The sequence below is a fragment of the Saccharomyces cerevisiae genome, chromosome XIV (genome assembly GCF_000146045.2).
Source record: "Saccharomyces cerevisiae S288C chromosome XIV, complete sequence".
Lineage (NCBI taxonomy): Eukaryota > Fungi > Ascomycota > Saccharomycetes > Saccharomycetales > Saccharomycetaceae > Saccharomyces > Saccharomyces cerevisiae.
The window spans coordinates 240,043-263,276 of record NC_001146.8 but is presented as its reverse complement, the minus strand read 5'-3'; the positions used below and the strand labels follow the sequence as shown (position 1 = coordinate 263,276).

Genomic DNA, 23,234 nt, shown 5'->3' with positions numbered 1-23,234 from the left:
AGTATTTTTTTTGGTCTGTGTTTGAAACAGAAATTCTAACTGAAAAGTTTAGGATTTACGTATAGTAAGAGTAATGTCATTACCGGGTACACCTACTACATCTCCGACCCCGATGGATGAGGATACTGAACAAGCCGTTTCGGTTAATACTGAACCCAAAAGAGTAAAGGTTTACATTTTAGAGAACAACGAATGGAAAGACACAGGTACAGGGTTTTGTATAGGGGAGGTGGACGAAGGTAAGTTCGCATATCTTGTTGTCTCAGATGAAGACTCCCCAACTGAAACTTTACTAAAATCCAAACTAGAAGGAAATATTGAATATCAACGGCAGGAGGAAACGCTTATTGTTTGGAAGGATTTAGGGGGGAAAGATATAGCCTTGAGTTTTGAAGAAAGTATGGGATGTGACACCTTATGTGAATTCATTGTTCACGTCCAAAGGAACATAGAGTCAAATATTTCTTTAGTCACCGTAAAATCCAGCGACAACGGACTCGGGTCTGTTCACGACATTATAACGGGCCCTGTGACCTTGCCCTCCAACGACCAGCAACAGAATAGTCAAACTTTACTAGAAGCTCTAAAGATTTTGAATGAAAATACTTCTTTCGATTTTTTGAAAAACGAAACCATTGAGTTTATCCTCCAGTCAAATTACATTGATACACTGATTTCTCATTTCCACAAAGCAGAAGAAGAAAAGATACCGAAGGATTTATTTTTGCTAAGTAACATCATCAAAACTTTGATACTTTACAATAAAAGAGACATATTGGAGTCAATGGTGGAGGACGATAGGATTATGGGAATAGTTGGGATTTTAGAATACGATACTGAATACCCTACATCAAAGGCAAATCATAGGAAATATTTAGGATCAAAAGGTCCCAATTTCAAAGAGGTTATTCCATTGGAAAATGAGGACTTAAAAATAATAATGAAAAAATGTTTTCGCTTACAGTTCTTAAAAGACGTGGTATTAGTACGATTTTTAGACGATCATAATTTCAACTTAATCTCGGAAATTGTCATGGACCTGGAAACGTGTATAATCGACTTTCTTCAAGTAGGGACGTTTTTGGACAGACTAATAGAGCTTTATGATACCAAAACCCTTCCAGAAAGCTCTTCAGAGAAGGAGAAGTTTGTACAAAAACGAAAAGACGGGATTAGATTGTTGCAACAGTGTGTTCAAATGTCAATCAATTTAGATGCGGTTGACCGTTCTAAGTTCTATAAAACACTTGTTCGAAAGGGTCTATTCAAAGTTTTAGATTATGCATTTCACATGGAGACGGATAGTAATGTTAGGATTTTAGCTACGGATACTATCATTACTATAATCGAACACGATATCTTGTTAATTCACAACGTTCAGAATGAAGATTCTTTCAAACGGCAACATAAATCAGCGCCCGATGACAAGTCTTCCCATCGGAAATATCCGCAGGATTACAGCTCCAGTACTGATTCCAAGTTGTTATTGATACTTTCAACCATTCTTCTGTCCGACAGGAGTCCCGGATTGCGAGAACAAGTTGTGCAAGCGCTAAATACTTTGCTTCACCCTGAAGGATGTGTGGGTAATGGAGAAGGTTCATATGATCTTATGGGCAGATCAAATTATGAAGCTAAGAACACATCTGAAGATTTCCCAAGTTTCAGTTATGGTTTAAACTCGGATTCAATCAATTTAAATAACTATCACTATAGCAGCGATGAAATGAATAATCTAGAGCCAGAATCTGAATCTGAATTTCAAGTAATGGAATATTTTGCAAATTTCTATAATAAAATCGCACCCATACTGTTTGGTCCATTAATCAAGAAGGATATCACAACGGAAATGGCAGAAATAGATGGGCAAATAGAAAAGGTTACAAAAGACGATCTTTTGTTAATTCATTTAGTGAAATTGGTATCATTTGTTTGCACTGAGCATGATCGTGTCTTATCCAGAAGATTCATATTAGAAAACGGTATACTAGATTCTGTTAGCAAACTTATCGGCGGTAATCATATGATGCAGCTAAGGTTAACAGCAGTAAGATGCATTAAAAACCTTATGTGTCTCGATGATAAATACTATCATCGATATATGATTTCAAAAAATTTATATGCGCCGGTTTTTAAACTCTTCCAGGAGAACATAGATAAGAATAATCTTGCAAATTCATGCATTCAAGATTTTTTCCGCATTATTATAACAGAATGTAGAGCTTATCAAAGTGATGGCCATAACAGAAAGGAAAAAACCAATGGTTCTTATGATGGCAACGGTAATGACGTCAAAACGAACGTGAACAACAATAGGACAAACTTTACCATTTTAAACAAATACTTAGTTCAAACATATGGTGATGTCTTGAGAAAAGCTACTGATATCCCTTTCATCCAGGATATGCTAGAAACCGGGGAAGAAAACCAACCCGATCATTCTAGCTTTGAAAATAGCATTGAAGGGGGGAATGACATTTCTGTAAATATGTCAACAGATGGATTTGCTTCGAATCATTTAGAAGATATTGACATTAAAAACGTCAAAAGATTACATTCTGAGATTGAACACTTTGAAAATGACCCCCATTATTCTGGTGATCAGTTAGCATTTAAAAAAAGCGTTGACCAAATGAATGCAAGTACTTGAGTTTTTCCTTGTTGGAAAGAAGAATAAAAAGCTAGCACAACGGTCATGGTTGTAAGAAGTTTAACAACGATAGTGCACTCATTGTATATAAAATTCATCAATATACAATTAACTATCAAAAAGCATACGAGAAAGTGTCATATAATAATAGTACTCAATACCTATACGTATTATAATTTAGATGTCATACTCTTTATTAAGGCTTCTGGATACAACTCATGTCCAAAATAGGTCCCTAAATGCCACATACCACCGTCAACAACTAAGACGGTACCGGTGACATACGATGCGGCGGGTGAAAAAATATAAACAGTAGATTCGGCTATATCCCGTGTAGATCCAAGCCTTTGTAATGGTATCTTTGCCAAGGCCTTTTCCTTATATTTTTTGCCGGCTAATCTCTTCAAGCCTTCCGTATTATCGATAGCACCTGGAGCAATGCAATTCGAACGTATACCCAGAGGCCCCAACTCAACCGCTAAATTCTTTGCCAATGCGTCTATTCCCGCTTTAGCAGCGCCCACATGTCCTTGAAACGGCACACCATAATAATGGAAAGTGGCAGAGACGAAAAGGATGGAACCTTTTGACTTTTTTAACTCCTTCAAGCATGCCTTGGCGGTATTAAAACTTCCTAGTAAATCTATGTCAACAACAGATTTGAAGGCGTTTGGAGAGAGGTTCGCAAAATCGCACACAAAATTTCCAGCAGCACCGGCAATGACGAAATCGATCTTACCGAACTTCTCTACGGTCTTTTTAACCGCATTCTCCACTTGTTCAAAATTGCGAACATCGACGTTTGCAATAGCCAAGACTGCATCTTTGTCCTTTGCTAACTGCGAAATACCTTTTGCTGCCTGTTCTGTTCTTTCTTGGTCCCTGCCGACAATAGCTGCCTTACAGCCAAGAAGAACCAAGGCTTCTGTCTGTACCCGACATATCGTGCCAGCTCCACCAGTGACAAATGCCACTTTACCCTTAAATAAATCAGGTCTCCAAGAACCCTCAGTAACGAATTTGCCGTCCAAAGTGTTTGCTGTATTCATAGTATCCATGACTCGAACATACGACCTCCCAAACTCTAAAAGTGTAAATATTAGAAATTACGAACTTCTTTTCAAATTTAGATTTTCTTTGATTTGGAGCCTTACTCTTATACCTATCCTTTTTGGTAAACTCCAATAGTGACGGAGTTTGATATACTTAACGCCGTGAGTGTACGCGCCGTTTGAAAGTGATTTTGTGACGTTAGGCCAGCAAACGCATAGTAAAAACAACGCTAATTTACAAATTATACAAGCTACAAGAGAGTACTGGTATAAAAGGGACCCAAGAATATATGGACCATGCGTTTGTTTGAAAATAGTAAAGATATGGAAAACCGGAAGAGATTGTTACGTGCCAAGAAGGCTGCCGGCAATAACAATTGTTTTGAATGCAAGAGTGTCAATCCACAATTTGTTTCTTGCAGCTTCGGCATATTTATATGTGTTAATTGCGCAAACCTTTTGAGGGGGATGGGTACGAACATATTTTGTGTAAAGTCAATAACAATGGATAATTTTGAAGAAAAGGATGTCAGAAGAGTAGAGAAAAGCGGAAATAACAGATTCGGTTCCTTCTTGTCCAAAAATGGTATTTTGCAGAACGGGATTCCATTGCGTGAAAAATATGATAATTTGTTTGCTAAAAGTTACAAGAGGAGGCTGGCCAATGAAGTGCGCAGTAATGATATTAATCGGAACATGTATTTGGGATTCAATAATTTCCAGCAGTATACAAACGGTGCGACGAGCCAAATAAGAGATAGGACGTTGAGGGAAATATCTAATAACAGCAATGCTTCGGAAGGGGCGGAATTTGTACTACCTGAGAAGGTGTTAGGCTCTGACAATTTTCAAGACTGCGAAAGATTTCCCGCTTGTTTGAGTTCCGAAAGAAACCTGGACGAGAATAACGTTACAAGTGCTACGAGTACGTTAACAATTGAAAAATTTCAAAATGACCCCATAGGAACCATTTCTAGAAGTTGGCAGTTGCTTTCAGATGCATTATACAAATCATACGAAGACTTTAAAGGCTCGGTTGTTCAGCCAACGATTGAAAACATTCAACAAAGGAATTTGCCGAATGATATCAAGAGATCATTCGTGCACTTTAACGAGAAGTTGCATGAAACGCCCCATTTACCCTCGCCAGTTTTTTCTTGTTTTACTGGGGGAGACATTCTCCCTCCAGAATTCAATTAGACATCATAAGAACATATGCTTTAAAAATTTAAATATAAACGAATTTTATTTTTTTATCTTTATTTCGTGGGTTACCCCACTAGTTAATGACGCGTCGTGCTTTTTTTTTTCATCTAACATACGCTATAGCGCATTAGTGTGTAGTAATAACTATGATGTAAAGGTGCTGGAAACGCTGACCAAAAAGCCACTATTCAAACGTAAAGTCCTACAGATTTGATGTCAAAATTGTTCTTAGATGAACTGCCTGAGTCTCTCAGCCGAAAGATTGGTACCGTGGTTAGAGTGCTGCCAAGCTCATTAGAAATATTTGAGGAATTGTATAAATATGCATTGAATGAAAATAGCAACGATAGAAGCGGACGCCATAAAAAGCCCAGAATAGATGTCTCTTCTGACCTGCTTAAAACAGATGAAATTTCGGAAACCAATACTATTTTCAAATTAGAAGGTGTTTCTGTACTGTCACCATTAAGGAAAAAGCTTGATTTGGTGTTCTATCTTTCCAATGTTGACGGGTCTCCCGTAATAACATTACTGAAGGGAAATGACAGGGAATTAAGCATTTATCAGCTGAACAAAAATATCAAAATGGCTTCGTTCTTGCCAGTGCCAGAAAAGCCTAATCTAATATACCTTTTTATGACTTACACATCGTGCGAGGATAACAAGTTTTCTGAACCTGTGGTAATGACCTTGAACAAAGAAAACACACTAAACCAGTTTAAAAATTTAGGGCTTCTTGATTCCAATGTAACAGACTTTGAAAAGTGCGTCGAATATATAAGAAAGCAAGCCATTTTGACGGGTTTTAAAATCTCCAACCCATTCGTTAACAGTACACTGGTGGATACCGATGCTGAAAAAATAAACTCATTTCACCTGCAGTGTCATAGAGGTACTAAAGAAGGCACGCTATATTTTTTACCAGATCATATAATTTTTGGGTTTAAAAAGCCCATTTTGTTATTCGACGCTTCTGACATCGAGTCTATAACCTATTCGTCTATTACCAGATTAACATTCAATGCAAGCTTAGTGACAAAAGATGGTGAAAAATACGAGTTTTCCATGATAGACCAAACTGAATACGCTAAAATTGACGACTACGTTAAAAGGAAACAAATGAAGGATAAGTCTATGTCTGAGGAATTGAAAGCTAAATCCAAGAGCAAAGGCCAAGCAACTGATGGCACAGCCGATCAGCCATCTATTCTACAGGAAGCTACCCGTCAAATGCAAGACGAGAAAAAGGCAGGTGTGTTTTCAGACGATGATGAAGAAAATGACCAAAATTTCGAAGCTGAGAGCGACCTTTCCGATGGGAGTGGCCAAGAATCCTCAGACGGTGCAGAAGACGGAGAGGAAGCAGAAGAAGATGATGAAGAAGACGATGAAGAGGAAGACAAAAAGGGCCAAAGCGCTTTGAATAGAGATAATAGTTTTGCTTCTATAAATGGTCAACCAGAACAGGAACTCCAATACAAAGAGTTTAAGGAGCCGTTAGAACTCGAAGATATTCCGATAGAAATTGATAATGATGACGATGAAGATGATGAGGATGGATCCGGAGTAGAATACGATTGACTTAGATTCGATATTATAATATAGCATGAATACGCATATGTAAGAGTTCATAAATACCACTTTTTTTATCCTGAAGAATAACATGGCTTAAAAATCAAAAAAATTATGGATAACAACTTGATTATTTGCGGCCATTTATGCAGTCGTCTAAACTAAACTACTCTAGTATATAGTTTCCTAGTTTATCCATTTTTAGATTTTCAACACCACTGGAAAGCGCCTCTATAATACGTTCGTTCTCCTCTTCTTGTGCATCTTCACTGTCATCTTCAGAACTTTCATTATCAAGTTCGGAGTCATAGTATTCATCCTCCTCTGAATAATCGCCCTCCCCATTTTCTTCTTCGGCCTCGTCATTAGACATATCGTCATCTGAATTATAAACAGCATTTCTCATGCTTTCAACGGCAGTTTCCAGGCCCCTATCTCCTGGATGCTTTTTGCTAAATCCGGAAGCCTGCACCAATTCATCCAAATTGTCGGTTCTTTTAACGTCCCTTTTGAAATCTGGATACGCATATTTATAACCATCGCCGAAACCTTCAGTGTCGAGCATTGATGAATCAGGTTTTGGTTCGTACTTCAGTTTCTTTTTGAAGAAACGACGAATACAGTCAACATCCCTTTGGAAATAATAGTCGGCGTCTTGGTGTTGAATAGATATACATTGTGGAAAATCAATAACTACGAACCCACAATCGTTTTCATCCTCTAGTTTGTCCTTTATCATAATATTAAACTCATTAAAATCACAATGGATAAGTCCGCTATTTGCTAGATCAACGATGAAACACATCAGATCACTATAAAGCTTGGGTATATTCTTATGTTTTCTTAATCTCCTCATTGGGTAACCCTCGATAAGCTCCATAACGACTATATGACGCGAGTTATCGAATGGCTCAGGGACCTTGAAACCCTTAGAATAAAGCATGGACATAAACTGATATTCTTTATTGGCTGCCAAACGTGAAAGATGCATCCAGTTTGCCCCCTGGTTGGATTTCTTCAGATAATCTCTATTATTTCTGACGGAATGAAAAGAGGTTCTACCTAATCTGTGAATTTTCATTACTCTAGGGTTTCCATTTTTGTCACTTACTTTATAGATGTCAGATTCCTTACCAACACCAATAGTGTTACCGACAGAATAGACAGTGTCTCTGTTTAACATGGTTTTCAAAGCCAAATAATCAATACCGTTATAAGTTAGCCTGTAACCATCATATTTGACATTTCTCATTTTGGAAATAAGGCTAAGCTTGGCCAAATCACTAATGGCTCGGTTTGTTCCGGACTGCGATCTCATCCCCGAGATTTGATGAATCAAGGGAGTTGGAACGACTTCGTGACTTCTAGAACCTTGTTCAACGGCCTGGAGGACACGAAAATCATCAGTTGTCAAATATCTCATATGAGAAGTATCCAATTTCATTCTAGTCTGATTGAAAGTATGTGGTAGAAGAGATGTTTAAAATAGTATTGATTGGTCAATAGAAAGACGAGCCAAGGATAAATGGTTTAATATTATTGAGTAGTTCTTACTTTAAGCTAATTACTGATGATCCTTGACCTTACCAAAATCATGAATTGCGGGTTCCAACTTCAACAGAGAACCTCATCGCCAAATTTTTAGCTTATTTTTTCACGTTTTCTTTTCTCGAATAAGTCATTTGTTACGACATCATAATAAAACGAGTAGTATATATGTATATATAGATAAATCAAGTATGTAGTTAGCTAAAAATGACACTCACTCTGTTGAGCCATTCACCAACGTGAACCGCCATTGAATCCTTGACGACCTTGGCCCCCGAATTCCTGAGGGTTTGGACCACCGAATCCTTGGCCACCTGGCCCGCCGAATTCTTGAGGATTTGGACCACCGAATCCTTGGCCACCTGGACCACCAAACTCTTGTGGACCAGGACCTCCAAATCCTTGTGGGCCTTGTCTTCCGAAACCTTGACCGCCAGGGCCGCCTGGACCGCCAAATCCACCGTTATTGTTGTTATTGTCCTGACGGTGATGGTTGTTGTGTCCACCTTGAGGAGCACCTCCGAAGTTTGAGTTGCCGTATTGCTCTTGTTGCTTATGCTCTTTACGCTCATCAGATATCTTGTTGGCAAGGAATGCACCACCTATGGCGCCCAGCACACCACTCAACTTAGAATGGTTGTTCGACACCTTAGATCCAGCGTACGCACCGGCACTGCCACCTACAATAGTGGAAAATAAACCACGTTCACCGTTGGGGTTACCATTGTCGGCACCATATTGACCGTTGTTTGGAGCACCAGTTCTTTCTTGGTTGTTTTGCTGGTTATATTGACCTTGTTGGCCACTTGAGTAGAATTCGTTTGCAGACATTTTGGACACTTGTTAGATTGTCTTAAGTGATCTATATTTGGAAGGCTTACAAGTGTTTAGCAAGACAAATTAAAGTCTTTCTTTATAAATGACTGCTCAGATTGAGTTTTTTGCCAAGCCCAACAGCCAGCCCCTTTTCCGGTATGGGCTGTGCGGGTGCCGGAATTATTAATACTGAATATTAGCCCACGCCTCATTTTTAGCATGAACGAAGAATGCTAGCGGGGCGAAATGCGAATACAGTAAAAACTCCACATGGTTGTTTTATGCAGCCGAAAAGCAGTTTCATACGTGCCACAGCTTTGGGCAGCCAGAAAAGTTGCCTTAGTATGTTGGTGTGTATCAGTCAAACACTCGTTTGATGCCTCAAGAGGGGAAACAGAAGAATAATTGAATTTATGATTGTATGATATCTTGATCGTGATATACAGAACTAAAACTTCATCTAAGATACAAAAGCTAAGACATTAAAAATGAAAAATATATATATGTGTATAACCTTAACCAGAATGACATCTTAACGAGAAGACATGGCCTTGGTGACAACTCTCTTCAAACCAACTTCTGCCTTTCTCAACTCATCAGCGGATGGGTCTTCGATTTGCAAAGCAGCCAAAGCATCGGACAAAGCAGCTTCGATCTTGGACTTGGAACCTCTCTTCAATTTAGAAGACAAGACTGGGTCAGTGACGGTTTGTTCGATGGAAGCGACGTAGGATTCTAGTCTTTGTCTAGCTTCGTGCTTCTTAGCAAAAGCTTCATCAGCAGCCTTGAACTCTTCGGCTTGGTTAACCATCTTTTCAATTTCTTCAGAAGACAATCTACCGACAGCGTTGGAGATAGTGATGTTAGAAGACTTACCGGTAGACTTTTCGACGGCAGTAACCTTCAAGATACCGTTAGCATCAACTTCGAAGATAGCTTCCAAGACTGGTTCACCAGCTGGCATCATTGGGATGTTCTTCAAGTCGAATTCACCCAACAAAGTGTTTTCTTTACAGTTGACACGTTCACCTTGGTAGACTGGGAATTGAACGGTGGTTTGGTTGTCACTGACAGTTGTGAAGGTTCTTCTCTTGATGGTTGGAACAGTTGTGTTTCTTGGGACAACAATACCGAAAATGTCACCTTGCATACCAACACCTAGAGATAATGGAGCAACATCTAACAACAACAAGTCCTTGGTTTCGTCAGATGTGGATTGGCCAGTCAAGATAGCACCTTGAACAGCAGCACCGTAAGCAACAGCTTCATCTGGGTTAATAGATTTTTCCAATTGCTTACCGTCAAAGAAGTCAGACAACAACTTTTGGACCTTTGGAATTCTGGTAGAACCACCAACCAAGACAACTTCGTCGATTTGAGACTTAGAGATCTTAGCATCCTTCAAAACTTGTTCAACAGGTTCCAAAGTAGACTTGAACAATGCGGCGTTCAAGTCTTCAAATCTAGCTCTAGTCAAAGAGGATTCGAAATCTTCACCGTCAAACAAAGAGTCAACTTCAACGGTAGTTTGAGTGACAGAAGATAAGGTTCTCTTAGCTCTTTCAGCAGCAGTTCTCAATCTTCTCAAAGCTCTGGCATCGTCGGAGATGTCCAAACCAGTCTTCTTCTTGAATTCAGCCTTGAAGTGTTCCAACAAGTTGGTGTCGAAATCTTGACCACCCAAGTGAGTGTTACCGGAAGTAGATTTAACAGTGTAAACACCACCAGCAATGTGCAACAAGGAAACATCGAAAGTACCACCACCCAAATCGAAAATCAAAACATGTCTTTCCTTTTCGGACTTACCAGCACCTAGACCGTAAGCAATAGCAGCGGCAGTAGGTTCGTTGATGATACGCAAAACGTTCAAACCAGAAATGGCACCGGCATCCTTGGTAGCTTGTCTTTGGGCATCGTTAAAGTAAGCTGGGACAGTAATGACAGCCTTTTCAACCTTCTTACCAATCTTAGCTTCAGCAATTTCCTTCATCTTGGTCAAGACCATAGCGGAAATTTCTTGTGGGGAGAAAGTCTTGGTTTCTTCCAAGTATTGGACTTCAATGACTGGGTTACCATCGACGTCGATAACCTTGAAAGGCCAGGTCTTCATGTCCTTTTGGACAGACTCGTCGTCGAATCTTCTACCAATCAAACGCTTAGCATCAAAAACAGTGTTTCTTGGGTTCAAAGCAGCTTGGTTCTTGGCAGCATCACCGATCAATCTTTCCTGTGGGGTGAAGGCAACGAAAGATGGAGTAACTCTGTTACCTTGTTCGTTGGCAATAATTTCAACGGAAGATTCATAAGTAGCAACACAAGAGTATGTTGTACCTAAATCGATACCGATAGCACCTTGGAAAACACCTTCAGCCATTGTTAATGAGGATATTGGTTCTTGGTTTCTTGAAAGAAAAAACGATGGGTAACAAGTGCAAAATAACGAAATTTATGTAACAAATAGGTGAGGATAACAAAAAAAATTCGATTGAGAATAGCAGTTGAAAAATTTTTTTATCTCATCTCTGCGTCGCCCAAAAAAATCATGAAAAAAAAAAAAATTGAAAAAGAAAATCCACATTTCTTTTTCCGTTTCGAATGATACGAATTAAGTGTGATCTTGTATAAGCCATCATTGAAACGATCAAATAAGCTTACAATCTGGTATCTTCCAACACCATTTCCGCATAATCTATAAATCCAAAGTAATTAATGCAGACTCTATACTGGTGACGGCTAATGCAATTGAGTATAAGTCACCCGAAATTAGTATTGTTTGTTGAACAGATTCAGGGTGGTTCCTTTCATGTGCAGTCATTTTATCACTAATAGGTATTATTTTTATGCTGGCGCCTGATTTTTCCCTCAAGCTTTCAATTCTCGTTCCTTTAGCTCCAATGAGGAAAGTGATTTGTGTTTTGTTCAGTTTTATTTCTAGAGTGACTATGAAATCGTGCCGTTGCGGCCCATTTGTCTGTACTTTATTAGTGCTCTTTTGCAGTTCTGCCACTGTTGAGTTTTGAGGTAAAATTTCTTGGTTTGTCAGAAAAATTTCCTCAACTGTAAAACATAGTACAGAAGCCTTAGTTTTGATTTTTTTGAACAATTGAGAAAAGTCTTCTTGGAGAATACGTAGGCGGTTATCGTGATATGTGTAAAAAGTATTATTAAAAACCCTCAAGTCCTCCCTTGAAACAAACCTGGGCAAACATATTTCCAATATATTGTCGGTAAATACCAGATTGAGGAGATCCACCTCCAACAGGCACAAAATATATATAGTGTCATAGTTTGGTCTAATGACTCCTTTTATCTTGTCAAGGTGGACGCAAAACTCTAGTAAATTCTTTCTGAAGAAAGAATAATCAAGAGCGAGCTTCAAATATAATGCTTTTTCCGGGAATATGTTTTTATTGTTGAATTGCTTTCCCTCCTGGAGCTCTTCTAATAGTTTCACCAATTTGGTGTCCAAACAAAATGGCTGAGGGCTGTGTTGGTTACTCATTGTTTTGGTATGCACTAGCTGATTAAAACTCTCGGTCTTATTTTATTAGTAGCTGTGACGCGTAATCAAATTAACCCAAGTTCATTACTTATATTAACACTGTCGGCGGCTAAAATGCGATCGTCCCGTTTAGCGGATAGAACTACAAAACCAGATATATATTCTGCATCTGCAACTTTCAAAGTTTACCGTTTTCTCAATACTCTACTTGCTAGTGAAATGGCGGTAGTGATAGGCAACCTGTATCCACTTTGTAAAAGGTATTTCACTATATCTGTCGCCAAGAGCAATCTACAGTACGATTCCTAAATCGGCAGATCATCCTATATTTAGATCGTAGATAATATTACTCAGATAAGATTGCTGATGAAACTTTACTATATTGAGTTTTCTAAATGTTTCCTTACGAAGTTCTTGATATAGTCACCGTGATGAAACAATTTGTATTTAGTTGGTGTGACCTCAAATTTTTACGGTTTTTTGAAAAGAACCCGTTATGAAATTAAGAAAAACAGTAATTCAAAAATGTGAAGAAATTAGGAAACAAAATATCTTAAAAAGATTGAACGAACACTCTGTTACCAACAAGAATATGTTTATCACATCAGTTTAAGCATGCCTCCAAGAAGTATAGAAGAATGGTTTTACTACAAGTTACTGAGTAGTCCAGGTTTCCATAGATTTGTACGCAAGGTATATAGGAAAGTAAATGGTATTAAAGAAGATCCTTTCACTGACCAATCAACTGCTTTTCAATATCTTTATAAGCCAACTCCACGACAGAAATTTAAGGCTTTAAGGCTTTTATTTTGGGATGAAATGAGATCTACTTTTGGGTTCAGAAGGAGACTAGGAGACCGCTTTAAAAAAGATTAATTCATCCTTGTCTGATGTACAAGTACTATAAAACAGACAAAAGTACCTTTTGACTGCATTTCACACTAAAATCTCTTTTTAAAACGAAAAAAACGCATGCAATTTAAATAATATTACTACGTACTATTTGGCATTTCTATTTAACACCATTATATATATTCAAAACTATATATTACACAACTTCCGGAAGGGAAACAACTATATAATACACTCGGAATACAACTTTAAAACCTTGAAAATAAGAATTAGCCATAAAAATCTTGGAGGGAAGCACTTGGCATCAAGACTCCTTTGCTTGGCTGTTTAAAGGATTTCACTTTCGATAGAGAGACATCGTCTTTCAAGGCAACGATAACCTTTTTGTCTGAACCAAATTCAAAATTATCAGCAACAACATCAGCATTGTACCTACGGATTCTGTAAGGATAATTATTACTACCATCTTGATTTAAAATGCCCTTTAATGACCAAGAAATCGCATAAGGACCCGTCGATGTAACAATAGTTTGTTCTTGCTGGCCTATACCGGTATTAAAATAAGCCTTCGTAAATCGGATTGGTTTTTTTGTGTACGTTAAGATTGATGCCGAATGTTCTGGTCGTATTTTTAATACATATGTTTTAACATTTTCACTGGCTGGGAACGACTTCAGAAATCCAATGTTGCCAGCATTTTTTCCATCCTTAATTTTCAAATCCATAAGAAGCAGAGTACTCTCGCAAGTCGCCAATAACCATTTACCGTCAGCAGAGGTAGTAATAAACTTGATTGCTTGGCCTAGTGAAGGTATAGCAGTTTTTGCCCTAATACCGAGCCTATCATATAGTTTTATGTCACCTTTTTCTGACCCAATAGCAATATAACCACTCTCTGTTGTTCCAATAGAGCTAAAGTTATATTTACCCACGTAATCTTTTGATTCATCGACGGCTATTTTATTTTTTCCGTTAATTCTAGGATCAATTTTAAAGACACCTTTCTGTGAAACGCCAACAATTGTTTGTTCAGGCGTCATTTGATCGAATTTTTTGGTTGGACCATATTGAACAACATTCTTGTCACCAGTAGACCATTCTTCAATCACCTTTCCTCTTTCTATATCCATCTTATAAAGTTTGTTCTCATTTTCGCCATCAGTCAAAATTAAATTACGATCTTCCATATACAACATTGGCTTATGAGGATCAATGCTTTTACCACCTAAATTAGAAATATTCTTTATGGCAGCTACAAATTCTAGAGAATCGTCTTCATCATCCGTTTTGAACACACCAATTCTGTTATCTCTTGTAACATATGACCTGTTGTTCCTAAAGGCGACAGTCAATGAACTATTACCTTTGGAAGTCGCACGCCTAGGTTCTTCAAAGGCTTCAGATGAAATGATTCTTTTGGAGTGATCGTTTTCGTCATCCTCATCTTCGCTATCATTTTCACTTTCGCTTGATTCTTTATCTCTTTCCTCATTTGATCTGTCATCTATGTGTAAAATGTCATCAAATTGCTTTTCCAATGGCACGGATGATGAATCTAAAATATAATCTTTCTCCTTTTCAGGAACGTCGGTCCACGTTTCTTTGTTCAAAGTCATCCATAAACATTTAACCCAAGCAAACCTGAATTGAATACACTTATCTAAGTCCTTAAATTTTAACATATAAGACAATGTAATGTTTTGTAGCGTATAGTTGAAAAGAAAGGCATCGGTAGCTAATTCAAAGGTAGGATTGATATTTGGGGCGACCTGAGTCCCAAGACGATTATCTTTACCTTCTATCGCTAGCCAAAATTCGTACTTGCCTGTATCAATAATTGCTACCTTTACCACGGGCTCCTGCAGAATAAATTTTTCTTGAATTGGATCATACATGTATAGGCTAGACATCACTAAACAACAATATTCCCCTTCTGGAACTTTTTTCAATGGAGAAGGAGTTCTTTCCAATATTTCACTTTCCTTCTCGTGCTCAAAAGAGGTGTCTTTAGCATCTTGAAAGTCATCTGAGCTTGAATCTAACTCGTCATCATCATCTTGAACAAAGAGCCTGGTTGATCTATGCTCTATTTCCTTTAAGTCATCTGCTGAGGCAGTGAGAGAGGATTTTTTATTCCTTACTTCGAATTGGCATCGGTAAACAGTTTGGATAAACTGTTCAACATCAGAAAACGACACATCAGCGGCAACAACAAATTGAACCTTTTCATCTTGTTCATCACCTCTTAAGTTCTCCCACACAAGCGCCACGTTTCCTTGTTTATCCCATGTTTTGTGAAACATGATTTTATCCGATATTTCAACGCTCCACTCCTCTTCTTTCTTTTTAGACTGTGTGGATAAAACACTGATGGTGTCGTCTTCAAAATTCTCAGCCTCATCTCCCGTGCCTCCTTCACTATCGTCCTCTACCCTATAAACCGCCAACTCATAATCAAATTTGCCTATTTTACGTACGCTTAAAGTTGCATTGTTGTAAATACATTCTAAAGCAGCTTTAGGGGAATTCTTAGACCTCAAAAGATTAAACTGCCCAGAAGGTATCGTGATGAGCTCTGGCTTGTTACCAGACTCCATAAACTTCTTCAAAATGTTCATCAGTCACTATAACTACTGCAGATATTATTGGACTGGATACGTAAAGAAAGAATGAAGTTTGTTTCTACTAATCAAGTTCGAATGAAGTGCTTGACTACTTTGCTTTCAGTGCTGTCCTTAAGGGACATTACTAAGTAAAAGTGATTAGTAAAAATAACAACATTCCCACAGTCGTCTAAAATGATCATAAAGCTAGTAAATATGAAATGATGGTAGAACTAAAACACCAATCACCAATGGTGTAGAAAGTCTCCAAGGAGAGTCGATCGTATACTGTTCATATCACGGTAAGCTATTTAACAAGGCACTACGTATTCCCTTCGACTTCCTTCTGAATCATTTGGTTAGCACTTGGCATGAACATTCTGCGAATAGCATGTCGTTCTTTTCATTGCCTGCGCTGCGGTCCATTACTCAATGAGAACAGGGGATGGTCATCCAAAAAGATTATTAAATTAGTCAATAAATCGAGTTTGTCCAATAAAGAGTTTACAGAAAAAGTACGAGATGGTACGAAAGACATTCCTGAGTGGAAGAAGCAGAAAATGGCAGTTAGAAAAAAATTGCAAGGCCAGAGGTGGAACCCACCAAAAAAGATATCACAGGAACAAATGGAGGCTCTAAGACTATTGAAATTCAACTTTCCTGAACTGACAGCATCTGATCTTGCAGACCGGTTCAAAATTTCTCCCGAGGCTGTTCGAAGAATTTTGAAGTCCAACTGGAAGCGTACTGATGAGGAAAACAATAACACCTACGAGAGATGGAAAAGAAGAGGAGAACGGATAAAAGAAATGTATCAAAGAAAAGAGGATGCCGATTTTGTATCCAATCAAATTGTTACTAGCAGAAAGATTATACTTGGGTCCAACTCAAATTCACCTGAATTAATAGCAAGGAATGTTCGCACTTTTAAACCTTTCAAGCCTAACAACAGTACACCTGAAAAGAAAAACACCAACAAACTATACATTTTGAAGCATTTGGGCTCGAAACAATAACACTTTTGAGGGATTTATATATTATTACGAAACTTCTTGTAGATAAAGGAACATATATATGTACATTAGAATAGAGAGCATGCAGTAATATCGTTAGTGGAACCGTTTCTGCACTTTCACTTGCAAAAATTGGTATGTGTCTTCTTAGGTACTATGAAAAATAACGGTATTGTTCGCCACTGATCAGACGGATGCGTTACGTGCACTAGAGCGTTTTAAATTCAATGCTATTATTTTTGATTGTTACCTTGGCACTTGGCCATTCACAAACCAACCTTTGATTTCTCGGATTCCCTGTATAATATTTCTTGATTTATTTGAGAAAGCTCGGGACCTATCTGTTAACTCAACCTGGTCAGTCACCATCTTAATTTGAAAGACAAAATCGTCTATACTTTCAGATGGTTGGCCTGAGGATCTGTTAAAATACTGTAATTCTTGTTTCATATTTTGCAGTTGATAAATCATTTCAGCCCAATGGCTATTATCTTCTCGTATTATATTGTCGTCTGAAGTTTGAGTGGACCTCTCCACAAAGTTATTCTGTTCGTTGAACCCCAACGACGATACTGGGGTCATCACCAGTCGTTTTTGCAATTGCGCTATGATTCTTCTCAAACGCAACAAAACAAACAAGGAAAAATCATTTCTCTGCTGGTACTGCTTTTGTAGCGTTGGTTCAACAAACATAGCAATAACAAAATATAGAAATGCATAAATTGATCCACCATTATATAACAAGCCCTTGATGGCATTCACCGTTGGATTAGTTCCCTCTATTTTTTTAATGCCTATGTTGGAAGGCCAGTCAATATTCCTGGGAAAACTGTTAATCGATGTCATGATTTTTAGTCTGCCTTACGTGGTTCTGCTTATCAGAATGATGGAAATATTTCAATGCTTTCATTTTATCTTGGACCCTTATAAATTTACTTGACAACGCGGGTGTAACAATAATACCGAGCCCAACCGATACCAACAGAAATAAAACAAACGATATACATCAAATACTTAAATTGCGTCCTCTACTTAAAATGTACAAAATAAGTCTTCTTCATATCTCCGCAGAATTCTTGTCATACCCTCGCTATTGTAAGGCCTGCGTGGTTTCACGAAACTTGAAGAGCCATCATTCTTTTCATCATCATTTGGCAAGTGGCTCCTAGACTTACCGGCCCTTTTCTTCAAAAGCTTATTGATTGTGTCCTGCTTCTCCTCTTCCAGTCTCTTCTCGCTAAGGTTCTTCCTTTTACGTGCATTTTCGGCTCTTCGCAGCTGGATTTCTTCATCTGTTAATTTCTTTTTAGACCCACCATCTTCCAGCAAATCTAACAGCATCTTGCTTCGAGTCGTAGTACTTCTAGTAGAATCTGTTGTATTTTCTTTTGTTGCCTCCACTTCATCATCCTCTTCGTTACCGTTACCGTTTACCACAGAGACCAATTCGTCTGACTCTTTACTTATACTGGGTTCATTATCTTCATAGCCTCCAGATTCCCCGTCTTGTTCTTCCTCCCCCTTCTGTCCAACATCGTTTTGGGCGTAGTAAGATTCTTCACTTTTCTCTACCTCCTTTCCTCCACCTCTATTCAGTTCCTTCTCTAAGCTCTCTTCTTCTTCCAATATACCGTCTTCTATTTCGCCATCATTACCTTTACTATCACCAATATCAGATTTTTCAGAAGCTGTTGCGGCAACTTGCCTTTTGTCCATTGATCTGGTGTGTAGATGGCGCTTCTTAGAAGGGCTCAATACATCTTCCTCCTCATCATAATCTTCATCAACCTCCACAGAAAGTTCTTTATCTCTAATGCGTTTTGAGGTTCTTACACCCTTAGGTACACTCCTACGTGCTGTTCTTCTAGATGATTTGGCTGTGACTATCTGATCGTCAATATCTTCCGTATAATCATCATCGTCAATGTATTCTTCCCCACCAGCTGAGACGCTGTCGGATAACTCTGCCTCAATGTCACTTGCTTCACTGTCCATTGTAGTCTGCTAATCGCCAGTTATTTGCTAGTTAGGCGTTTTATCCTTGAAGAAAAGACACGTTAAAAATGAGAATCTTCGTTCTGCGTTATACTTTCCTCCTTTTCTTCTCTCTTTTTTGCTAATGGGATTCTATAAAACTGTTCCGCCTTAATCATTGTAAGAATTTTGAAAATTAAAATACGTAAAAGTTTACATAAATTATACATTGAACTGAAAAACAAAGTAGAAAACGTGAATCAGTGAAATAAAGGAGTAAAATAAGTTAAACAATGATGTTACTTAATTCAATTACTCATAACAGGTCCTTCTCAAAAAATCTTTTCCTCATTTCCATTCTACCAGTTCCATGCTTTTTAACCAGTTTCCTTATTTGTTCTTGATCATTGCTTTTTAGCGATTCGTCGTCATCATGTGTCCAAATACCAGGAACGTTGGGAGGAGGATTAACATTGTCCTTAAACATGTTCAAGAAATAGCGAGGAAAGACCATCAGATCCCCGGATAAACACGTCAATATGCTCGTACTGAAATTTTTACGTATACCAGTTTCATCGCAAAGATCCTGTACCAGTTTTTCAGCCTGTGATGGCTCATAATCTCCTGAAATAACTTCATGAAGTTTATCCATAAATTGTCTCGTACTGCCAAAATGAAAGAACAATGGCAGGAAAAGATCTGTTGTTGCAATTTTTGGTGGAAAGCTTATGGTATCAGGATCAATATTATCATATATATCTTCATTCGAAAAATCGCTTCTTATAGCTTCCGCAATCTCGTGTGGATACTCAAAGGGCAAACTATTTGAAATATTGGATAGATCATTCTTTAAACTGGAAATGAAATTCATGGTATCTTCGTCCAGTAATTCGTTTTCTGGTATAGCGTAAGAGTTGGAAGCAGCGGCAGCAGCAGCGGCAGCAGCATTAGCGGACGCTGCATTGGCAGTAGGCTGAACATTTCTTTGAGAACTATAATTTCTTGCCCTCTTGGCGGCAGAGTTATAATTGCCAGGAGTGGGAACGCCAGGCCTCTTGGGTCTATTGGTGAGGTTCTTCATCGGTTCCGGCTCTCTATTCTGAGCTTTTTCAGCTTCATAATAACTAATATAATCATCAATGCCGTAAGCGAGAAGAAACTTCCTAAACCTATCTCTCCAAGCATTCTCAGTATGTGCTGCATGCTCTTCGGCAAAATGCTTGAAAAATTCTCGTGCAATCGGTCCCCTACGGCTTTGGGTTCTGTAAGCTGCAAAGTTGGGTTCACTCCCTGGCACATGATTTGGATCCATTGTCATATTCCTCCTCGCTATAGCAGTGGGTGTATCCTCATCTGTGATAAGTGATCTTCCAGTATCAGGGTCGATTTGAAACAAATCACGATAAAACTGCTTCTTGACCGCGATTGCCAAAGTGTAATCTTCATCTGCTGAAAATTTCCTTTTAATTGATGGTGGCAAAACTTTAGTCTTTATCAGATTTCCATCGTCGTCTCTAACCAATTTACCAAACTTGTCAACCTCATAAACGTACTCTAGTCTTTTGGAAAGATAGACTCTAAATCGGTGCCTAATAGAATTACCCGTGTGGTTAGGCACATAATGGGATATTTCATCGTAAAGAGTATGTGTTGTACGCCTGGTTGGATTTTTTCTCACAACATCCAAAATAAACTCATCTTCCTCATCTGTAAAAGAAGCTTTATTGTGGGAGGGCAAAGCGCCTCTCGAAATCATGGACCTTTGTGCTTGAAAAGATGCATTCCCCTCATCTGCTGTTTGAGGGTTGTTGTCCTGTGTCAAAAGATCATTGTCTTCGTCGTTGACGTTGCTATTATTATTATTGGAGGTATCTTTTTGAGGTTGTTCGATCTGGACCAAGTCATTGTGCCCTCCGCTTGTGATTGATGCGGTGCTGCTTACATGTTGACGAAGGAGCTGAGCTTGCTCTTGTAATCTAGCTTGTTGTTCAGCGTCTACCATAACTTTTTCGCTGGTTGAGTCTTCCGTAGCGCCATTAGTATTCGTAGAGATTATTTCTGTTTTGGGCCTGATAGAATCCTTGTTATCGCTATTGCTATTGCTATTATCTACACCATTAGAATGCGATTCCTCCTGCAACCTACTATCGACAACTTCTCTAAAGTTATCGTATGGTACTAAATAATTTTCCATGTTCAGTAGCGAGTTGCTTTGACAACATGCCTTAATATAAGTCGGAGTTACCGTTGGTAAATTGGTATGATTATAGGGTGACACGATGAAAACATTCTCTTTTGATTCTCTTGGCTTGGAGTCTAGCACTTCACCACCGTTTGCTCTAATCAGACGCGCTAATTGATCAATATCATTTAAAGAGTCATGCGCATCCGCGTCGCGATTAAGATAGAATTTCATATTTGACAGAGGAGGACCACTTACTTGTTCCTTTTTCTCATCAGCAGCGGTGTCATCAGTAGTAGGTTCAGTAACAGATGCACCTGATGTCGAAGCAATGTTAGCGGTAGCAGCAGTATCAGCAATGGAAGGCGTGGTAGTTGTTACACCGACTTCAGTGGTATCATCATCATCTTTCTTTTCGACCTCCGTCTGATCCACTTTCTCACTAGTTTCAGCAGCAGTAGCACCAGTGTTTTCTTCGTTTTGATTAGCTTTTACCTCAGCGGCTGAATCCGATGGCGCTGTGACTGCAGCAGAACCACTGTCAACAACGACCATACTCGGATCCAATGCATCAACATATTCTGCTGGTGCAGTTTCAAAATCATCTGGACTAGACATATTGAGATAATCTGTACGCAAATAGTGTCTTATGTAGGGCGGTTGCGTATACAACGGTTTGTGTTTACTACCTTTTGGGCTATGGGTTTGTTTTGTTTAAAACGTGTATTGATGGTGTTTAGGTGCTGGATGTTGGGTGTTGAAGAAATGATTGCGGTTGTCTGTTTTCGGTTTTGTTTTCTTTTCTCGCTAAATTTTAAAACTTCAACAACGAAGAAGAGGCGGGTAGCGGCCATTGGGCAAGAATACTTGTAGCTCCAGCGAAAGTTTCATTGAAATTTAAGATTCAGTATTATGAGTTACATAATAATATTCATATCTTTTTCATATAGTACATTATATAAAATCTGTTGCGCTTTTAAGTAGTACTTTTTGTTTTAAGAGCATTGTACTTGAATTAATTCATAGTCATATTGCCCCTTCTTAATATCGTACTTCACTTTCATAGATGAAAGCAGATTGTTCTTTATACATGCTGTGTCCAAACCTTTGGTCTGTCTCCGTAGGTTTAGTCCCATGGATGCATCGTGCCCGTAAAATACTTTGGCGTTACTAAAGTGGTCTCCGTATTTGTCCCACAGTGTGTACCATCTCACATAATTCTTGTTTTCCTTTTCACGTGATGTTTTTGACCAGTTCTTCTTATCAACGTACTTCATGTTTGACAGAGAGCTCACGCCCGGAATTTGGTTGGGCTTCATGAAGTCTCCCGGAACCATCCCTGCATGTGCACCAAAGAGTATATCACCGGTAATATCCAGATCTAGTTCTATGGCCATAGAACAATGTTCCGCTAGCTGACTTAATTTGGAAAACCCAAGTTCGCGAGCTAACCGTCCATGTGCGTTGCTGATTTTAGAGATGTCTTGTGGTATGAAATTAGTCTCCGTACTGAAAGTTAAAGGTGTCATTAATTTGGGGCGTCTTACCCATTTCGAGAAGTCTGGGTTTAAATAGGCCATCATGACCAATATTTCATGATTGCCCAAAACGCACTTGACTTGATCCTTGTGATTTAGAATATACGACACGACCTTGTCTGAGTCCGGGCCCTTGTGAATAAAGTCACCCAGCAATATCATTGTTATATTTTCTCCTAGTCCTCCAATCTTGTCATCAATGAGTTCTATGAACTCATCATAGTTACCATGAACGTCACCAACAAAAACGTACTCCTTATTTAAATCTGTTACATGCTCAATTTTCTTCAAGGTGCTAATTGTAGGCAATAAGGAAACTGGTGGAGACAACCGAGGGTTATCAAACTTGAATATATATAGTGTATAAACGCAGCATGCCACAAATAATATCAATGCTGTACTAAGTGTAGCGGCTCGTCTTTTCCGCTTATCTTCCATTTTTGCGTATCTATGCTCCTCAAGCCTGGCTCATTTTACAAGCTGGAAGGTCGAGGAAAAGGAAGAACTAATTCAAGAATAATGTGCTCTTCTTATAGGATGCGTATATGTTCTAATATATCTCAGATGGGCCCGCGAGACTTTTCTAGCATGAAAAAAAAAGGTGGATCCTTGATTATCTAAAATTATAGTTTATATCGTTCATGCTGCACAAAAACGTGCCAGCAATGCAATGCGCCTCAAGCGTAAAAAAACAAGCGGCATTGGCCAACAGAGAAAAAAATATGA

At 38.6% G+C, this 23,234-nt stretch overlaps 15 protein-coding genes across 15 annotated transcripts, besides 1 other annotated feature; 5 read left to right on the top strand and 10 right to left on the bottom strand.

The window, feature by feature from the left end:
• Nucleotides 1-73: 73 nt before the first annotated feature.
• On the top strand, nucleotides 74-2,650 carry PSY2 (Psy2p; the record flags this gene model as incomplete). Its single annotated transcript, NM_001183039.1, has 1 exon — nucleotides 74-2,650. One exon carries the CDS (start codon nucleotides 74-76, stop codon nucleotides 2,648-2,650), a length of 2,577 nt encoding a protein of 858 aa, NP_014198.1.
• Nucleotides 2,651-2,820: 170 nt separating this feature from the next.
• SPS19 (2,4-dienoyl-CoA reductase (NADPH)) lies at nucleotides 2,821-3,699 on the bottom strand (the record flags this gene model as incomplete). The annotated part of the gene is made up of 1 exon (NM_001183040.1): nucleotides 2,821-3,699. One exon carries the CDS (start codon nucleotides 3,697-3,699, stop codon nucleotides 2,821-2,823), a length of 879 nt encoding a protein of 292 aa, NP_014197.2.
• Nucleotides 3,700-3,999: 300 nt separating this feature from the next.
• Nucleotides 4,000-4,902, top strand: SPS18 (Sps18p; the record flags this gene model as incomplete). Its single annotated transcript, NM_001183042.1, has 1 exon — nucleotides 4,000-4,902. One exon carries the CDS (start codon nucleotides 4,000-4,002, stop codon nucleotides 4,900-4,902), a length of 903 nt encoding a protein of 300 aa, NP_014195.1.
• A 219-nt stretch (nucleotides 4,903-5,121) lies between these two features.
• On the top strand, nucleotides 5,122-6,489 carry RTT106 (Rtt106p; the record flags this gene model as incomplete). The annotated part of the gene is made up of 1 exon (NM_001183044.1): nucleotides 5,122-6,489. The coding sequence occupies one exon, from the start codon at nucleotides 5,122-5,124 to the stop codon at nucleotides 6,487-6,489; it is 1,368 nt and encodes a 455-aa protein (NP_014193.1).
• Nucleotides 6,490-6,646: 157 nt separating this feature from the next.
• On the bottom strand, nucleotides 6,647-7,924 carry RIO2 (protein kinase RIO2; the record flags this gene model as incomplete). The annotated part of the gene is made up of 1 exon (NM_001183045.1): nucleotides 6,647-7,924. One exon carries the CDS (start codon nucleotides 7,922-7,924, stop codon nucleotides 6,647-6,649), a length of 1,278 nt encoding a protein of 425 aa, NP_014192.1.
• A 335-nt stretch (nucleotides 7,925-8,259) lies between these two features.
• Nucleotides 8,260-8,859, bottom strand: YNL208W (uncharacterized protein; the record flags this gene model as incomplete). Its single annotated transcript, NM_001183046.1, has 1 exon — nucleotides 8,260-8,859. The coding sequence occupies one exon, from the start codon at nucleotides 8,857-8,859 to the stop codon at nucleotides 8,260-8,262; it is 600 nt and encodes a 199-aa protein (NP_014191.2).
• A 517-nt stretch (nucleotides 8,860-9,376) lies between these two features.
• Nucleotides 9,377-11,218, bottom strand: SSB2 (Hsp70 family ATPase SSB2; the record flags this gene model as incomplete). The annotated part of the gene is made up of 1 exon (NM_001183047.1): nucleotides 9,377-11,218. The coding sequence occupies one exon, from the start codon at nucleotides 11,216-11,218 to the stop codon at nucleotides 9,377-9,379; it is 1,842 nt and encodes a 613-aa protein (NP_014190.1).
• Nucleotides 11,219-11,533: 315 nt separating this feature from the next.
• Nucleotides 11,534-12,346, bottom strand: MER1 (Mer1p; the record flags this gene model as incomplete). The annotated part of the gene is made up of 1 exon (NM_001183048.1): nucleotides 11,534-12,346. One exon carries the CDS (start codon nucleotides 12,344-12,346, stop codon nucleotides 11,534-11,536), a length of 813 nt encoding a protein of 270 aa, NP_014189.1.
• Nucleotides 12,346-12,962: an origin of replication (ARS1413; Strong origin of replication activated in late S phase).
• MRX7 (Mrx7p) lies at nucleotides 12,962-13,222 on the top strand (the record flags this gene model as incomplete). The annotated part of the gene is made up of 1 exon (NM_001183049.1): nucleotides 12,962-13,222. One exon carries the CDS (start codon nucleotides 12,962-12,964, stop codon nucleotides 13,220-13,222), a length of 261 nt encoding a protein of 86 aa, NP_014188.1.
• A 245-nt stretch (nucleotides 13,223-13,467) lies between these two features.
• On the bottom strand, nucleotides 13,468-15,816 carry VID27 (Vid27p; the record flags this gene model as incomplete). Its single annotated transcript, NM_001183050.1, has 1 exon — nucleotides 13,468-15,816. The coding sequence occupies one exon, from the start codon at nucleotides 15,814-15,816 to the stop codon at nucleotides 13,468-13,470; it is 2,349 nt and encodes a 782-aa protein (NP_014187.1).
• A 356-nt stretch (nucleotides 15,817-16,172) lies between these two features.
• RRG9 (mitochondrial ribosome assembly protein RRG9) lies at nucleotides 16,173-16,817 on the top strand (the record flags this gene model as incomplete). The annotated part of the gene is made up of 1 exon (NM_001183051.1): nucleotides 16,173-16,817. One exon carries the CDS (start codon nucleotides 16,173-16,175, stop codon nucleotides 16,815-16,817), a length of 645 nt encoding a protein of 214 aa, NP_014186.1.
• A 243-nt stretch (nucleotides 16,818-17,060) lies between these two features.
• PEX17 (Pex17p) lies at nucleotides 17,061-17,660 on the bottom strand (the record flags this gene model as incomplete). Its single annotated transcript, NM_001183052.1, has 1 exon — nucleotides 17,061-17,660. The coding sequence occupies one exon, from the start codon at nucleotides 17,658-17,660 to the stop codon at nucleotides 17,061-17,063; it is 600 nt and encodes a 199-aa protein (NP_014185.1).
• A 186-nt stretch (nucleotides 17,661-17,846) lies between these two features.
• On the bottom strand, nucleotides 17,847-18,809 carry IES2 (Ies2p; the record flags this gene model as incomplete). Its single annotated transcript, NM_001183053.1, has 1 exon — nucleotides 17,847-18,809. One exon carries the CDS (start codon nucleotides 18,807-18,809, stop codon nucleotides 17,847-17,849), a length of 963 nt encoding a protein of 320 aa, NP_014184.1.
• A 295-nt stretch (nucleotides 18,810-19,104) lies between these two features.
• RAP1 (DNA-binding transcription factor RAP1) lies at nucleotides 19,105-21,588 on the bottom strand (the record flags this gene model as incomplete). Its single annotated transcript, NM_001183054.1, has 1 exon — nucleotides 19,105-21,588. The coding sequence occupies one exon, from the start codon at nucleotides 21,586-21,588 to the stop codon at nucleotides 19,105-19,107; it is 2,484 nt and encodes an 827-aa protein (NP_014183.1).
• A 377-nt stretch (nucleotides 21,589-21,965) lies between these two features.
• On the bottom strand, nucleotides 21,966-22,946 carry PPN2 (putative serine/threonine-protein phosphatase; the record flags this gene model as incomplete). The annotated part of the gene is made up of 1 exon (NM_001183055.1): nucleotides 21,966-22,946. The coding sequence occupies one exon, from the start codon at nucleotides 22,944-22,946 to the stop codon at nucleotides 21,966-21,968; it is 981 nt and encodes a 326-aa protein (NP_014182.1).
• Nucleotides 22,947-23,234: the final 288 nt, after the last annotated feature.